The sequence below is a fragment of the Psammomys obesus genome, unplaced genomic scaffold (genome assembly GCF_907164565.1).
Source record: "Psammomys obesus unplaced genomic scaffold, mPsaObe1.curated_primary_1811, whole genome shotgun sequence".
NCBI classification, from domain to species: Eukaryota; Metazoa; Chordata; class Mammalia; order Rodentia; family Muridae; genus Psammomys; species Psammomys obesus.
This window is the reverse complement of record NW_026585685.1, coordinates 5,643,964-5,663,122: the sequence shown is the minus strand read 5'-3', so window position 1 is coordinate 5,663,122 and position 19,159 is coordinate 5,643,964. Positions and strand designations below refer to the sequence as shown.

The window sequence follows — 19,159 nt, the reverse complement described above, 5'->3', positions numbered from 1 at the left end:
CTGTTCAAGCTTACAAGCAAGAATGTACAAGCAATGTATAAGGAATTTCAAGATGGTATATACTATATACATTGGGGAATATAGAGAAATCAGAATGCTGAGCCCAGAGCTTTACTATGAGGTGGCTATGTCGAAAGGTTCAGAATTCCATAAGAGTAACACACAGCCATGTCAGTGAACTCCAGGGTATCTATGGGAAACCACTGGGATGAATTCATCTGCTACACACATAACAACTAAAAAAGATGGGTGTTTGTGAAATCCACCAGAATATTCTGCATCATTAACTACAGATCCTTATCATTTGAAATGCCGGGTTAATCAAGTGATATTAAATAACCAGAGCTATGATATATGCATGTAGTTTTAGGCATAGAACCTGATATTAATCAAGTCAAATACATCAGAAATCAGAATGTAAAAAAGGAATAATTTATAATAGAAAATACATTTCTTTCCTCACTCTAAACCTTGAAACTTGACTGACTCATATTCCATTTGGTACACTTGATTTTTGTGGCCACACATTTATCATATCTGAGGACACAGTAGATAAAGGGAAACTCCAAAAAACTCTAGAGAGCACAAAACAAGTTGACTGATAAATGAGAAGACAGTTCTAATGCTCTAGAGAGAACTGAACCAACAGCCAAAGATGGACACATTCTGAGCCACAGTCTCCAACTATGTCTGTGGTTGGTTAGATCTGTGGTTGGTTAGGTTGATAAAAAAAGCTGTTTAGCAGCTTTCTGTCATACTTGACAGGCTTTCCCTAACTTACATGGACAAAAAGCACAAGGGCAATACTGTTCCTCTATTCAGTTTCCTGATACCACTTTCAAAAACAGCATAAATACTGGGTTGCACGCTGGACCCAGTGTGGTGCTCTGTACATGTATATTAAATGCTCCTTGAATAAGCTCAAGGGTGAGCAGTAGCTTAGGTTTCTGCTTCACCTAACTGGCATGAGTAGGTGCTAGAAGAAAGGCAGCAACTTCACAGCAATAGTGTTTTTTAGTGTCATCTGTTTTTTTTCCCTCCTCTCCTAGGCAGTTTAATAAAGGTGATTTCTGAAACCCTTCACAAAAGGAAAGCTCAGGGGTTTATATTCAATTGTGACACCACTACGAATTCATTAAGCAGCATGTTTCAGGTTGCACTATAATTTCTCCATGTAATGTAAACCCATGGAATCTGACATAAGCTGATTGCTCGTGCTGGTTATTTTATTTACATTTCTGAATGGAGGGGATTTCAATACTCATAAAATATCTAACTGTCTTATTTTTCATCTGCTCTTTCAGGGAAGCTATTATAAAATAGGCCTACAGACAGAAGCCTCAACTTGTATGACTGGTTAAGCAACAAGGGAAAAGTTATTGCTCAAAAAGCAATTTTAAAAAATTCAGTATGGAATTTGAGGCTGAAACTCAGATATGGTTACTCTTAATGCCATCCAGAAGATAAAAGTTCAGGGAAAAGGCTAAATAACCATGCTCCTTATCTTGGTTCCAGTGCTGTGAGAGTGGGGAGTAGCTTTCCAGAGTTCAAAGGGCTGGAGTTAAGTCTTCCTAGAGACCAAATGCTAGCAGACACAGTGAGTAGTGTCACAGAAATGCCTGGGAGTGGGTTCCCTACCACACAGAAAGATGAGTGTGCCTTCTTACCATGTTACAAATTAGAATCTGCCATCACACATCTTACTCTCTAGACATGGACCTCTTAACCTACTCAGAGAGCAGCCATTTCTGCTTATTCCACTAGGTTCGGCAAGTAGAGAGAGACTTCCAGAGAAGTAACAGTCACCAGGAAGTTCTAAAGCCTCTATCTTCTGCCTTCAAGTCATTGCTCAAATTATCTAGTTTCCTTTCTTCTGCTATAGCACTTCAGTATATTCTTCAGCTCTCAAGTATAGCTGCATACTTCATTTAATCAGTTTCCATTTTCACTGATTACATAATCCACGCTTGTATAAACTCACAGGATCTGTGTCTATTTTATACCTTGTACATTGTCATTTTAGTATTCAGGAGGCTGAAACAAGGACTGAGATTTAAGGTCAGCCTGGGCTACACAGTGAGACCCTGTTGCAAAGCACAAGCATCCTAAGGTCATAACCTCAGGAATCCAGTTAGTACATATTACTTGACTGGGGCAGCATAGTAAAGATAAAAACTATTTTCACTTGCTTGGAAAGCAAATCTTGGAGATCCCTCCTATAAAGAAAGACTTGTGCAAGATTCAGAGTTAAAAAGAAAAGTTCAGCTTGAAAGAGTAGACAATAGGAACTTACTTAATGCTGTATCCCAATGTCCTGTTTAGTTTTTTAATTTGCATGGCACATGCCTATTTATCAGAACTAGTGTCTTAGGAGACACTATGGGTGAGTGTGTGAGCTCTGGGAGATGTAGGCAGTGTCTCCTGTCCTCTTCCCCACATAAACAGAAGACAGTAACTGGTTCTAACTCACTAGTCTGCTCCCATGACATTGTATTATTTCATTTTCACCTGGGATGTCCTTCAGCCATTATGAACCTGTCACTATAAGGCAGAAGATGATAAGCCGGGTGTGGTGTCACATGCCTTGATCCAGCACTTGGGGAGGCAGAGGCGGGCCTCTCTGTGAATCTGAGGCCAGCCTGGTCTACAAAAGGAGTCCAGGATAGCCAAGGCTACACAAAGAAACCCTGTTTTGAAAAACAAACAAAAAACGGAGTGAGATGATATAAAAGAGGAAAACACAGGGTAGGAGCTTTTATGGAAGTTACTGTGTGACTAGGAGGTAAGACTTTTCTTAAATGTGTCATTGAGGAGCTCTTGGTTATGTCTTAAGTCCTAACGTACCCATACAGACATTATACTTAATATTACATTTACAAAACTATGAACTTAGGCAGTGAGGTATAAAGATGAAAATATTCCATGTTGTATCTTTGAAAAAGAATAAAAAACTTCTTTCTGTACCTTGTTGGACTTAAGGACTTGACCAGATGGGTTCTGAAAGGAGGGCCCTCTGTGAGTCTAGATTGACTTTTTACTCATTTTGGAGGCAACTGAAATACTTGTCAGCTATAAGCAAACTAAAATGGAAGGATGCTCTCTCTACTATGGTACTAGTTCCTACCTCATACTTCCACGTCTTTCTCCTCTGCTCAACCCTCCACCACAAAACTATGAGCTGTTTATGAACAAGAATTAGATCTTGTACTTCATAAAGTAAACCAAGAAATATTTGTTTATTGAATTAAAGAATTAACAAGTATGGGCTGGGTGAATGGCTCCGTTGGAAAAGTGCTTGCAGCATACACATGAAGACCTAAATTTGAATCCCCAGCACCTATGGAAAAAGCCAGGTAGAGCAGTATGTGCCTATGAGCCCAGTACTGGGAGGGTGAAGACAAGAGTCTAGCCAGATTAAAAAAAAAAAAAAAAAAAAAAAAAGTCTAGCCAGTTGGTGTGTTCCACGTCCAGTAAGCAATGCTGTCTCAAAATATAAGATGGAGAGTAAGAAAAGAAGATATTCAGCGTTGGTATCTGACCTCACATGCACACACTAGGCACTGACACTGCATACATAAACACACACACACACAAAAGACAAAACAAAAATTAACAAACAAATCCAGTAGTAGTAATACCTTGATGCAATGAATTTGAAATGCAAAGATTTATAGTGTGCTTAATTGTTAGCACATTCTTTTTAATGCTAAGGCTCTTTTAAAAGTCTAAACTTTGAAAACAAATTAAGATAAGCCTTTTGGAGATTTTCCATTCAACAAGCTGAAAATGAAAGGTCTCCCCCGCCCCAAGGTATCCAGGACTCTCTGAACTGCATGTTCTAGTGTAGTTTTTGTTTTGTTTTTAAAAGGTGGTATTACAATAGCTAAAATAGACCAAGAGCAAATGAACAAGAACAGTCAGGGCTTAGCTAAATTAGAATCCCTGGGCTCCCAGTAAAGGCTAAACCCCCGAAGGGATCAGAGTCAAGTAAATAAAAAATCCAGCTGAATTTTATCAGAGGGCAGAGTTTCAGCTTCCTGTACCCAGCAACAGAGGATGAATTATGTATAAGATCAGTGAAGTGCCTTTATCCACACCCCAGTCAGAGAACATTTTTCTATCTTGCTGTGACTGAGGGAAAAACAGCAATGCATTTGCCCGCCAAGAACAGCTGTGGCTGTATTCTGGATAAAATTTAGTTATATGCTGCGGCTACTGGGAGTAAAAGATTCAATTCTGGCTTCAGAAAGAAATTAGGATAGAGTTATACTGAACAGATAAGAACAAGAGCCAGCATGCTCCTGCTTAACTTAACTTCTCAAGTGGCTTCTTTCTCACACACTGGTCATAGACACCACACACATTTCACCTCCAGAATGTTTGAAATTTTAAGATGCAGAGAACTCTTATAATATTCTTAACTTTGTTGAACATCATGTGAAACCCAAGTAATAATATATTTCCTTGAAGCTCCTTACCGACAAGATGGACCCAAGACAGTCTTAAAAATTATGCCTATTTTTAAATTAAAAATATTGCATGTCTGTGTGCACATGCATGTATGTACGTGTGAGTGAATATGCCCCAGCAACATACACATGGAGGTGAAGGGACAACTTGATAGGATCAGTTGTATTCTTTCTTCTTTTACATAGGTTCCAGGGATGGAATTCAGGTCTCCAGGCTTGTGCAGCAAGCACCTTTACCTGCTGAGCCATCTTTCTGAAACCTTAAGGCAATCTTTCTTGTTTGATTTTCAGACGTTTTTCTACTTAGCCCTGGCTATCCTCTAACTCATGATATAGACCAGGCTATCCTCAAATTCACAGAGATCCTCCTGCCTCTGCCTCCCAGAGCTCTGGGATTTAAGACACGAACCACCATACCCAGCCCCTAAGGCAATCTTAATGTTATGTTATTACTGACAAATAATTCATTCTCTCTCTCTCTCTGAATCTTTCAGAGACAGAGTTTCTCTGTGTAGCATTGGCTTTGTAGACCATGCTAGCCTCAATTCACAGTGATCTACCTGCCTCTGCTTCCTAGAGTGCTGAGATTAAAGGCGTGTGCCACCATGCCTAGCTAATTTTCTCTCTTCAAATTGGTTAAATACCAATAAACATACGTTTTTTTTTTCTTCTGAGACCCTATCAGTAGTATGAGCACATCCACTGATAAAACAATTAGAAGTCTAACTGCTGCCTGAAACCCCCATTTCAGCAAAAGAGAAAGTGATAGTATTATAGGCCAAAAGTTTATTCTCTTCAGCTAAACTTAACCCCATAATCCTGCATAAACATAATTTGGGAGAAGTTTTATATTAAAATATAAGATATGCATTTATATTTCATAGTAAAACTTTTTTTGTTGTTGTTTTTTGAGAACAGGTTTTTCTGTATAGCTTTGGCTATCCTGGACTCACTTTGTAGACTAGGCTAGCCTCAAACTCACAAAGACCCGCCTGCTTCTGCCTCTCTGAGTGCTGAGATTACAGGCATACATCACCTGGCTGTAAAACTTTTTAAAGGTCAAAAATGCAAAAATAAATTTTTCACTAATAAAAAAAAAAACTTTTTAAAACAGGGCTGCTGTGTAGCTCAATGATAGAACATTCCCCTAGAATGCACAAAGTTCTGAGTCCAAGCATGTACACAAGAATGAGTATGTGTGTATATGTGTGTGATTTTAAAAACAGGCTAATCCCAGTAGTCTAGAGGCTGAATCAGGAGGATTTCTGGTAATCTAGAATCTACACTTGGGCAGATAGATGCTCTATTACTGAGCTACCAAAATTACCAGCTCCAAAATTTGTTTTTACTCTTTGAGTTAATCAAATTGCTTTTGAACTGTTATAAGCCAAGGGCCACAGTTTCCGTATACATTCTGTATATTTTAAGCAGAGACACTGAAGTGTTCATTTGGTTATGTACCTGGTGTAAATAGCCAAAGAGCAGTCTTCACTCTTCAGTAGCTGATTAACAACAAGAGGATTGAGGTCTGAGGCAGACAAGCAAGTGTGCAGTCTTTACTTTAAAGCACCAGCGCTCACCAGCAAACTCATAGATGGAAGTTTCCCCGGCAGTGTACTGACCTATGGGGCTTTGCCTTGCAGTAAGCATTTCTTGAACCTAAACACCCTTCCTGTTTTTCTGACAATGCACATCAGCCTTGTATGTAAAATTCCTCTCTATAGTCTACCCTCACAGGAAGACTTTTCTAACACGCCCGTTTGTCGATTACCAGTTTGTCTTTTGTTATTGTTTTAAGATGGGATCTTATGTCGTTCTGGCTGGCCTGGACTCACTGTATAGACCAGGCTGGCCTTAGCCTAACCTCCCGTGCCTCTGCCTCCTGAGTTCTGGGATTGAAGGTGGGCACCACTGTACTCAGCACCACTCGGCCATTCAATATTCCCCCATATTACTCTATTTGGTGTGAAATTTAATCTTCTCTACTTGTTTTGAGGTAGGGTGTATGTATGTGTCTGTGTATTTTGTTTGAGACAAGGTCAAACTATGTAGCTCACTCAACTCCTTCCTCAACCTCCTGAGGGTTGAGATTATAGATACACATCACCTATGATATATTACTAAAACCAAAAATATACATCATGACTAAATGTAGCAGGCTGTCTTATATATTATGAAATTTTAGGCAATTCACTTTCATGACTCAAATTTCCCAGCTATAACACTGTAAAAGAATATGCCTTCCAATAAGAATATAACTATAAAGTCTTTAAAAATAAAAATATAAAAATTAAAGTGTTTACTAACTTAAGTAATCTTACTAACTTATTTCTTTTGAATATTAGAAATGTGATTTACTGAGGAAAGGCATGAAATTCTACTCTAGAAGAGAAAGCTAAAAGATATCCCCAGGATTATAGATTTCTTTTATATTCCACTATTCTCTCCATTTGAAGAATGCATCTGCAAGACAAAAACATTTCAAGACAAAAAATAAGTAGATTTTCTAAGCTGAATTCCAATATAGGCAGTATGCTGAGTGTGGATAAGCAACTCCTATGAATGTCTAAGTGCCAGTCTTCTCAAAACTGCTACGCAGTACGCAGAGCCAAATATAACAGCAATAGTGGCAGGGTGTCCCAAATGTTCGTACTGAGACTCATTTTGATTGAAGAAATGATTAAAAACACTGCCAAGAATATTTGGGGATCACTTCTGAGCCTCCCATTTGACAGGTGTATGTGAGGAACGGGCTCTCCATAAGCTTCAGATTAAGCCACGAGGAAGTAATCTGCCTGTGACACATTCTGTTATTCTTTTTTCCCTGCATTCAAAGATTTCAGTACTTGAAAATTATGAAAAAAAATACATGCAATTACATGAACATGTAAATCTGGATATTTATTTATTTACTGTGCAACGCATCTGTGTGTATATGTTTATGTGCAATAGGGGTCAGAGGTCAATGTCAGGTGTCTTCCTCAACTTCTTCCCATTTTATCTTTTGGGAAAAGGTCCCTTCACTAGACCTGGAGCTAGGCTAGCTGCCAATGAGCTCCAGGAATCTTCCTGTCTCTGCCTCCCCAGTATCAGGATTGCAGCTGCACCCCTGTACCTGCTTTAAACACACACACACACAACACAACACACACAGACCCAAACTCAGATCCACAAACTTGGGTATAACCCCTTACCAACTGAGCCATCTCCCCAACCCTCAATCTGGACATATTTGAGGGAACAAAATGAGAATGCAGCATATGAAGTTCCTCACAGGAAGCAGACAACATCTTTTTGTTTTGCTAAGAGATCACAGAACTAGAGCTATAGCTCAGTGATAGAGTATTACATAGCATGAACAGGACTGGGTTTGGTTCTCAGCACCAGACTCAGAAAGGGAAGGAGGGAGGGATGGAAGGGAGGAAGAAAAGGAAGGAGAGAGGGGGAGAGAAAGAGAAAGTTGGATATCAGACTATCCAATTAAAGACTTCAGAGGCAATAACAGTGGAATAAAATTGTAAACATTTAAAAATTTTGAGCTGGTCTGGAGAAATAACTCAGCAGTTAAGAACATATACAGTCCTCACAGAGAACCAAGTTCAATTCTCAGCACCGACGTGGGTAGCTTACAACCACATGTAACTCTAGCTCCAGGGGATTCGATGCCTCTGGCCTCCATAGGCACCTACAGTCATGTGCACATACACACAGCCATACCATCACACACACACACACACACACACACACACACACACACACACACACGCACACACGCACACACGCACACACGCACACACGTACACGCACACACACACACACACACTTTAAAATAATAAAATTGAGGGCTGGAAAGATGGCTCAGAGTTTAAGAGTACCATCACATACATACACACACACACACACACACACACACTTTAAAATAATGAAATTGAGGGCTGGAAAGATGGCTCAGAGGTTAAGAGCGCTGGCTGCTCTTCCAAAGGTCATGAGTTTATTTCCCAGCAACCACATGGTGACTCACAACCATCTATAATGAGATCTGGTGCCCTCTTCTGGCATACAGGTGTGCATGCAGACAGAACACTGTATAATACATACACACGTTAGATAAATAAACAAATAAATCTTTTAAAAATAATTTAAAAATTGAAATCTCTAAAATTAAAAAAAAATTCATGTGTCACACCATAGGCTCAGTCTGTTATCTCTAGAGTTTCTGGGGAATACCTTAGCTGCATTACTGTAAATTGCAGAATTATAGTATAATTACAGAATACCATTTTGCAGGAATGTAAGTTTAAAATATTTAGAAAATAATTTCCAAGTAAGTGAAGAAACTTTATTGGTTAGTTTCATGGGGGTGGGGGGCAAGGTCTTATGTAGCCCAGGTTTGAGGCAAACTTGATATGTAGCTTAGGATGACCTTAAATTTCTGATCCTTCTGCATCTACCTCCCAAGTGCTAGGATTAAAACCACCATAGCTGTTTCATACAGTTCCATGGATCAAACCCAGGGTTTTGCTTATATAACTGAGCCAGATCCCTAGCTAGGTATCTTTCACACTTTTGAATGTATCCTGCAATATTAGCAAAGAGGTATCATCTGTCTTCAGCATTAATTAGGTCAAATGAAGAATACAGGAAATATTCTTTCAGCTATTAATTCTTTCAGCTATTAAATATTCTTTCACATTATTGGTTATGATGATTAAAAAAAAAGCCCAAACTAAAAACCTTTCAAAATAGTCATATATATTTTTTGTTTTACATACTCATATATGGTTATAATTGTTTATAAACTTCCCTAGTTCTTAAACAGATCTTTGCCCCTGGGAGGGATAATGAGAGATAGTGAATAAACCTTCCCCAAAGTTTTTGTTCAGTATTTGGCATTTATACATGCTTATTATTTTTTAAAATGTAATTTGGGAAGAAAATTTTTAATTATTTTTAGGAAGGGCCCAAAGAGTCCCCAGTGAGGCATTTTGCAGAGAGGTCCTTTGTTAGTGTAAGAACTGACCTTCTATATCTTTGGAAATCATACAACTTGGCTAACGTAGCTCTTAAGAATTAATCAAGCAGACTGTAAGGCCCTGGCTACAGTGGAGCCAGCCAATTATGAGTTCCTCTGAAATTCATCACTGGTACATCCAACTGCATTTTCCCACATAAAGATTAGTGGAAGTATGTGGAGACAAGGTCTGTTCCCACCCCAGTACAGCTACAGTGTGCTCTCAGCGAAAGTCAACAAAGTAAAGCTATATATTTGGTACTCTTTTTGATGCTTGCCTTAAGCCTAATACCTTTTTCTGCCAACATCACAGTGACTGTCCTGTTCAGTTAAAACTCGATGATGGACTTTGGCATTCAAACACACTTCTCAATGCAAAGCATGAGAACCACAGCCTCAAGCCTGAGCTCACCAGGAAGTCAGCAGGATCCCCAAAGACCATCTTTATGTCTTTTGTGAAGACACCCTCCAATCCTTGCTAAGAAGAAAGCTCTTTCTGCAGCACAGAACTGGAAGGAGCCAGAGTGGGTGAGGCTGGCTTGCTAAGGAAAGGGTAGTGCTGCTCTTAAATAAAGACGCTCCTTTCAGATAAGCAGAATCAGATTCCCAGAGCTGGTTTGCTGGCTACCCTTTCTTTGAACCCTCATATTTAACCCAGCAGGCTTCAAAGCAGGTGAGAAAATGACCTACCACTTAAAAGCACTTTTTCCTTTTTCAGGAATCCTGGCCTTGGAGAGTATCAGCTCTGGTATCAGTACATTCCACATCTCCAGGGATTCATGCAACCTTTCCATTGCTCTGTGCGTAATGTCAGACAAGGTTTTTATCTCAGCCAGGAGAAAAATATCCCAACTTGCTGAAAACTAAGTCTGGTTCCACATAGCTTTACATTGTGAAAAAGGGGAGAAAGTGCTCAAACCAATAGTCAATCTGGCTCATTCACTCTCTTCCATTTCTTTAAAATTGATACACAGTGAAATTATTAAAAATCATTAATCTTAGGGCTGACCTATAGCTCAGTTTGTAGAGAGCAAACTTACCCTGCTCAAAGCCCTAAGAAGTCAAGCCATCCTTAAATACACAGTAAGTTCCGGAATGCCTGGCTGCACTCCACCTTGTCTCAAAACCAAAGTACCCCAAGTCATTCATCTTAAGTGCCTGGCAACATAAAAACACATTTTTGTAACAAACATATTTTCAGAAAATCAAATAGAATTTGCTTTAACATGTAAGCTGACACAAAAAAGATACTAGAGAAAGAAGATAAAATGGTAACAACACTGTAGATTTAGTCAGGCATGGTGACACATGCCTATGGTCTGAAGGCTGAGGTTTGAGGATCATTTAAGCCCATGAGTTTATGACCAGCCCTGGGAACAAACTGAGACCTATCTCTAAAAACAACAACAAAACAGTGGGTGAAGTAAAAATGTGGTAGGGAGATGAAGAAATAATAATAATTTGTGAGTTTTCTTAAGTATCTTTGCCTTATGAAAAAGTAGGACAAATAGACTTCATCAGTTTCCACATTATATTGTCATTGCAGATCTGATCTAAATGAAAATTCCATCCTTGGGCCAATATAGTCTGTTCTAAAACAACACTTTGTCAGTATTAGGAATTATAAACATTTTTTCCTCTTGTAGTTAACACACACAAGATATATCATCTGCATATTCTAATTATTCAAATGACATCCAACTATCATTTATACTTTAACCACAGTGGGAAAGCCTATCTTTTTACTTTTGGAGGATAACAATAAGCTCAAAATAAGTTTTCCCACAGTGGTCTCTCCTTAAGTGGTGACAATGATGGCAATGAGAGAGAATAATATCTACTTACCCCTGATGGTGGAAAAACATAGTTCTAAACACTTGATATTTGTTAAGCACATTTACCCTCAAAAAAACCTATGTAGCACTATTTCTCACTTTACAACTAAGGGTGGAGAAGGTGGCATAACTTACATTCTGGTGTTCCAATTCCTCTTATTGGTGTACAAGGTGGTGCAAGGCGTCTCAAGCTTTAAATGTGCATGCAGGATGAGCTGGGGATCTTGTTAAGATACAGACTCTGATTCAGGAGGTCTGCAGTGAAGCCTGAGCCTGTTTTTTTTTTTTTTTTAAACAAGCTCCTGCAGGAAGGTGGTGTTTCTCCACGCTTTATAAAGTGGTGAAGAACAGCAGCCTCTATTTCCTTGCTGCATGTCTGCTGTCAAAGCGTTTTGAGTGTTGTATATTGTGAGAGGCAGGCTGCCCGCTTGCAGTCATTTTCCACTGCCTCTCACATACTTGACTTTGGAATAGCTGCCACATACTGACGTGCAGCTCCCAGCCGTAAGTATGTGGCTTTTTTTGTTTGTTTGTTGTTTTTCGAGACAGGTTTCTCTGTGTAACTTTGGCTGTCCTGAACTCACTTTGTAGACCAGGCTGGCCTCAAGCTCACAGCTCCCTCTTCCTCACCAAGTGCTAGGATAAAGGTGTGTGCCACCATGCCCAACAAGTATGTGGCCTTTAGAAATCTAAAATACAGCAGGGTGGTGGTGCTGCATGCCTTTAATCCCAGCACTCGGAGGCAGGGGCAGGTGGATCTCTGACTTTGAGGCCAGCCTGGTCTACAGAGTGAGTTGTACGACAGCCAGGGCTACACAGATAAACACTGTCTCAAACAAGAAAGAGAAAAGAAAAGAAAAAAGAAAGAGAGAGAGAGAAAGAAAGAAAAAGGAAAGAAAAAAAGAAAGAAAGAAAAAAAAAGAAAGAAAGAAACCTAAAATACACATGCAAGAGCCATAGGGATAATATTTGGCTGTAAAAGTTCCTTGCCAGCAACAATACAAAATATGGTATAAAGATATTTATTGTTCAGCAACTTAATAATAATATATTATTAACTTTTGATCTAAAAAAAAAAAAAAAAGAAATGTCTATTTTATGTAACCTCAGGCCTCTCCTGGTGCCATTAGTGACCTCTTCAGCAAAGGCAGTTACTACAAGAATTTAATGGATTGAGTAGAGTACAGTCCACATTCATCTCAGCCACATCTTCGGAAATACACTGTCGATTGCTATATTTCTGTTCCAGGTTGCAGAGCTCTTTCCTTGCTGTCCTCTATTTTTCCTCATTGCTACTCCACTGCCTTAAGAAAAATTCAGGAACCATTTCTCTCATTGTGTGCATGATCTTTTTAAAAATTTATTACAATGTATTCACTTTGTATCCCAGCTGTAGCCCCTCCCTCATACCCTCCCTCCCTCATCTCCTCCCATGCCCCTCTCCAAGTCTACTGATAGGGGAGGATGGTTCTTCGCCACTTCCATCTGACCCTAGCCTATCAGGTCTCATCCGGACTGGCTGCATTGTCTTCCTCTGTGGCCTGTTAAGGCTGCTCCCCCCTCAGAGGGTGGTGATCAAAGAGCCAGCCACTGAGTTCATGTCAGAGACAGTCCCTGTTCCCCTTACTAGGGAACCCACTGGAGACTGTGTTTCCATGGGCTACATCTGTGCAGGGGTTCTAGGTTATCTCTATGCATAGTCCTTGGTTGGGAGTATCAGTCTCAGAAAAGATGCCTGTGCCCAGATTTTTTGGTTCTGTTGCTCTCCTTGTGGAGCTCCTGTCCCCTCCAGGTCTTTCTATCCCCCCCTTCTTTCATAAGATTCCCTGCACTCTGCCCAAAGTTTGGCTATGAGTGTCAGCAGCTGCTTTAATACCCTGCTGGGTAGAATCTGGGTTAAGCACCTTTTTCTTCTTCCCGTCTAGATTTCAAGTGGATAGTATTCCCTTTCTGGTCCGTTTTTTCCATGTCCTTACACAGTGAGGTCATGACAGTTTGAGATGCACTCACTCCCCATCAGCACCACTGCGGACAACAGTAAAAGTCATTACCAAGCTCCCTTTCTACATTAAGAGGAAATGAAATAGTCAGTCTGCAACCCACACATCTGTACTCCCTGAGCAGCACTTGGAAGTCATTTGTCTTGGACTCAGACTCCTAGGCCTATAGCCAGTGGCATCTTAACACATTATACAGTTGACCTTCAAACACTGAAGCCCATAAGAACTAACTAATTCATAAAGTACAAAATAAACTATTCTTTTTCTGTTTTTTTGTTTTTGTTTTGTTTTGTTTTTCCTGAGACAAGGTTTCTCTGTGTAGCCTGGGCTGTCCCGGAACTTGCTCTGTAGATCAGGCTGGCCTTGAACTCAGAGATCCACCTGCCTCTGCCACCTGGCTCTGTGTGTACTACTACCACCTGGCTTAAAGTAAACTATTCTTTGTTTGTTGGTTGTTTTTTTTTTTTGTTTTCTTCTTCTTCTTCTTTTAAAAAATATTTATTTATTTCTTATGTGTACAGTGTTCTGTCTGCATGTATACCTGCATGCCAGAAGAGGACACCAGATCTTATTATGGATGGTTGTGAGCCACCATGTGGTTGGTTGCTGGGAATTGAACTCAGGACCTCTGGAAGCACAGCCAGTGTTCTTAACCTCTGAGCCATCTCTCCAGCCCTTAATAATTTATTTAATTTTATTTTATGTGCATTAGTGTGAAGGTATCAGATCCTTATATGGAATTACGGACAGTTCCATGTGAGCTGCCATGTGAGTGCTGGAAACTGAACCTGGATCCTTTGGAAGAGGTCTTAACCAGTCCTCTTAACCACCGAGCCCTCTGTCCAGCCCAAAGTAAACTATTCTTATGGCAGGAAAAGAAACTATGAGAAAAACAAGGAGTTACAATGGAATAAATAAATATAGAAACATATATACTATTTCTATTATTCACATAAATATAGGAAAATAAGGCTGAGTAAACTGGATCTTCTGTGGCTCTCAGTGCATGTTTTGTGTTTGGGAATATAACAAAACAGCACTTTCTTTTGGGTTTTAACCTATTACCTGATAAAGATACTAGAATGTGAAAGGGATATACATTTCTATTTATTTGATTGTGTTTAATTTATTATTATTGTGTTTGCATGATGCAGGGTACACATGCATCATGGCATGTGTTTGAAAGTGGAGGACAACTTTGTAGATTTGGTCCTCTCCCACCTTTATATGGGTCCGCACTTAGATTGCTTAGATTAGACTTAGCAACAAGTACTTATCTTTTAAACCATCTTGCCAACTCACAAGAAATGTGCAACATTTTTAAATAAAAAATTATTAAAAGAAAAAATTTTTTCGTGACATAAATTAATACATTTGTGTAGAGGAATGAATACCATTTTAAATATCAGTCCTCAGCTGGACTGTGATGAAGTACGCCTTTAATACCAGTACTTTGGACTCAGAGGCAGCCGAATTTCTGAGTTCGAGGCCAACCTGGTCTACAGAGTGAATTCCAGGACAGCCAGGACTACACAGAGAAACCCTGTCTCAAAATAAATTAGATAGGCAGATAGACAGATAGACAGATAGACAGACAGACAGATAGACAGACAGACAGAAAGACAGAGAGATAGATAGATAGATGATAGATAGATAGACAGACAGACAGACAAATAAAATACCAGTCCTCAGTCAAGAAACAGAGAAGCAGTTCAAAATTGAAGAGTTCAAATTAAAATAAAGACTGACACTTAGTTCTATACTTAAGACCAGAAAGGTCAATAAAAGGATGCAGATACAAAAACTAGGAGAACCTTTGAGCCAAGAAGAACATTCCATGCACAGGGCAAAAGTTCCACCTGTGCCTTTTACGTATTTATTCTCTACCACAGTTTTATTCTTGAGTTAAAATCAGCAAATACTCTGAACTCATGACTTCATTTAAGTGGAAAAAAATCGAAAGGTTTGTTTACAAAATTAATACTTTTTAAATACCAACGAAAACACACTAATGATAAAACTTGTATCATTCTTTAGTTGGTAAGGAATGCTGTATTAATCACCAAAAGTAATTACACAGGCCAACTTCATAATGTTATAGCATTGTACTCTTAAACTTTTAAGCAACGGAAGTAAGTTCACATCACCAGAATTCATGTTTGACATATTTATGGTAGAATCTTTACAAACCAGTTCTTGCCTTTCACAAGTATCTTTCACTACCCATGTGGGGTAGCACAGACAGATCAGAGATGCTTTCCTCCGGTGGTTTATAAATACTCCACACAAGTCCTTGAGATCATACTCACAGCTTTTGCAAAAACACCCATGACTTCAGGAAACTGGTGTGTGAGAAATGCTATCATTGCTGTAGAAGAACAGAGTCCTGCTGTAAAGTGGATGAAAAAAGGAAGCTCCTTCTTTGGATAAACAGAGACATGATGAAAAGCTGCAAGGAAAAAAAAGTAAGAGGGAGTTTTATTTCAGCATAAACAGGTCTTAATATTTTAAAATTAATTTAGCTTTGAAAATTAAATATGTAGTTAAAAATAAGAGACAGCTATTAAAAGTAAGAGACAGCTATTCTGTGTATCTGCACAGTCAGATGACTGTACCGGGGTCTGGGAACAAGGTGGCATCGTGGGAAACAACATGGACTATAAAGTCCTGCTGAGGTGGTTCTGAAAAAGAGCTTTGTCACTTATTAGCTGTGCACTAAACATAGATGTTGCTATGGAGTTGTTATGATGAACAGTATAGGCACTTAATAAATGTGAGTTGTTATTAATTCTTGTTCTTTGAAAGCTCAGCAAGTAGTGTAGAGATAAAGAGACAGACATGTCTTGGGAGATTGCCCAGAAGCACTGCTTAATAATTTTACACAATTATCCCTATGTTCTATGTGTGACACTTCACCAAGTACTATGAAAACAGAACTAGAAAACCAACTAGCAAATGAAGTTCTTTGGCTTATTTTATCACATCTATATTCATAGGTATTATTTTTCTAGTGTTTGAGAACCTCATTATTAACTTTATTCAAGCACTTATATATTCAAGCACTTATATATTAATCAAAGTGCTTGGACAACAATAATCTGGAGCTAAGCCTTTTAGCATGGCCAATGCACAGTAGGTGCTCAATAAATTTCTTTTAAACTGAAAGCTATGTGAAGACTTCATTAGTCAAAAAGTTGACTGCTAGGACACCAATCCAGGAATTCCTGATGTAATATCCTGCAGCAGTAAGGAATGACTAATTCTATGCTGAACCAAGGTCAGCTATAAATTTCACTTTTTAAAAAACATAACGATTAAGAGAGAAGGTAATACCCAAGTTTCCTTCAATGGCTACAATATTTTATATATCTTTAGCTATATTTAGAAAGGATATAACAAAAACTAAATTCATTTAAAAAATGCAGAAGATTTCCAGAGCCTCAAGCCACAGTTTGTATAAAAGCACAGCAGCACTGAATTTTATAAAGTCTAAAATCAGAAACTGCTAATGTCATTTTTTCATCACCCCAAACCAGCAATCCCTCCTACCCTACACTCCTCATACACAAAAGGCTGACTTCATCCAACAAACAAAGAGAAACAGACTCTCGTATTTGAGAAGGCAGGGAATAAGGCAGTAAAATTAATATTAGCTAAAGTGTAAAGCACTTAATGGTTTTTAAAGTTCTCGTTTAATTGTTGAAATAACTTTAGATAGTAATATTTTCATGTTGTAAGGTAGAAGACTGTACAACTTTAGTTAAAAAAAAATTCTTAAAATACGAGACTTTCTATTTTAAGAGACCTAATTATTTCTTTTTGGATTGCTTTCTGTAGATTCACTTGTCAGTCAATGTTTGGCTAATACATCAATATAATGGATGACTGACTAGTACAGAAACACCCCTTTGGAACGAAACTTCAAATTTCATCACTGGCTTGCAGAGAAAAATTTAGCAGGAGGCATAAAAGATGACAAAACAGTTATATGAACTAGGGGGAATAGTTCAAGTCTCAACTTATGAGTCTATAAGCAAATTCCAGAAAGCTGTAAGTCATATCAAGGCCGAAGGAGAATTAAAAACAAAAACCATTAAGTACTCATGGGTATTAGAACTCCACATTATTAAAAGTTCTTCATTCTACCACAGTCAGAAACAGAAAAATAAACTCTAAGGACATACACTATAGCAATAAAGCCCTCCAGCATATCCCTCTATGTCCTGAAGGTGCAAACCCTGTGTAAGTTAAGACTTAAGACTTAATGAGTGAAGGCTCATCAAAACAAAGAAACAAACAAACAAAACCCACAAAAAACAAACAAACAAGCCCTAACCAAGAGCTGGAGACATGGCTAGTGGCTAAGAGCACTGGCTGCTCTTCCAGAGGACCCAGCTTCAATTCCCAGTACACACATGGCAGCTCACAACCATTCTGTACCTCCAGTTCCAAGGAATCTGATGTGTTCTTCTGGCCTCTTCAGGTATTGGGCATGTATGAAGACATACACGCAGGCAAATACTCATACACATAAAAATAATTTTAAAATTTAGAAATATATATTTTTAAAAACCTTGTCTGATCTTTAGCTTCTGGCTCTGACATAAGAAATATAGTATGTATAGTTGGCCTTCAATAATTAAATATACTTGTAATTCCAGCACTCAAAGAGGCAGAGGTGTATGGATCTCTGTGAGTTTGAGGCCAGTCTGGTTTACAAAGTGAGTCCAGGACAGCAAAGGCTACACAGAGAAACCCTGCCTTGAAAAACCAAACCAAACAAACAAACAAACAAATTATAAAATATAAAGGAAGGCATTCTTTTAACACAAATGTATTATCCTTTGCAATAAAAAAATTGTTATTTGATTGTATGTTCTGAGACAAGGCCTTGCTATTTGTAGCCCAGGTTGGTCTCAAACTTACACCCCTCACTCTCCAGCCTCCCAAAGGCCAGGGTACAGCATGTGCCACCATGCCTGGGTATACACACTTGTATACTGACTGACTTAAAAACTGACTTCTTTGCCTTAAAATATGTTTCTTTTAAAATGGAAAAATAATAGCTAACCCTACCCTAAGGAGGCAAATGCAATTGCTCTCCTTAATGACCTCCTAACTGCCAAAGTCAATAGATTGTTCTCAGTAATTGCCTTTCCTAGTGCCTCAGCTGCTCACTCCTCCTCACAGGGAAGTTTCTTCCCTTTAATTTCAAGGATATCTAGTTCTTGCCTCTGACTACGCCTCCACTAAATCTTCACCTGGGTTCTTGCCATCAGCTCCTTAGAAAATTCTGTGCACTCTTGGATCCACCCTTAGGTTACTCCTCACACAATCCATTGCTCCTTCTAATATCAGCCTCGTAAAGGACTCCTTGATCTCTTTTGTGAGATACGGAAAAAGAAATGTCAGGGCTCCTGGTAATTCTATTCAAATAACCTTTTCTTGTTTCTGTATACAGCTTACTTGATGAGGCATGAACACCGAGAAAAGGTATAAGCTCTCAGAGAGCAGAGGGGCTGCTGACAGGGCTTAGTAAATGCTGTACAAGCACGATCACTTGAGTTCAGAGTCCCAGCACCCACATAAAAACCCAAATGCCACATGCCTGTAATTCTAGAGCTAGGAAGGCACAGTCAGGCACATCTGTGGTGCTCGATGGCCAGCCAGCCTCGCTGAACCTGAGCTGCAGGTTTAGTAAAAGACCCTGCTTGAGAAAATAAGATGGAATGTCATTGAGGAGGATATCCGGTATTGACCTCTGGCCTCCTCATGCACATGCATACACCAATGTGAACACACACACACACACACACACACACACACACACACACACACACACAC

The 19,159-nt window shown here is 39.0% G+C and overlaps 1 protein-coding gene across 1 annotated transcript in view; it reads right to left on the bottom strand.

The window, feature by feature from the left end:
• Positions 1 to 15,330: 15,330 nt before the first annotated feature.
• Positions 15,331 to 19,159, bottom strand: part of St7l (suppression of tumorigenicity 7 like) — a 68,095-nt gene continuing 64,266 nt past the window's right edge. The window contains exon 14 of the mRNA XM_055628878.1: positions 15,331 to 15,764. Coding sequence (XP_055484853.1) covers positions 15,586 to 15,764 — 179 coding nt within the window. The 3' untranslated portion in view covers positions 15,331 to 15,585. The remainder of the gene's footprint in view (positions 15,765 to 19,159) is intronic.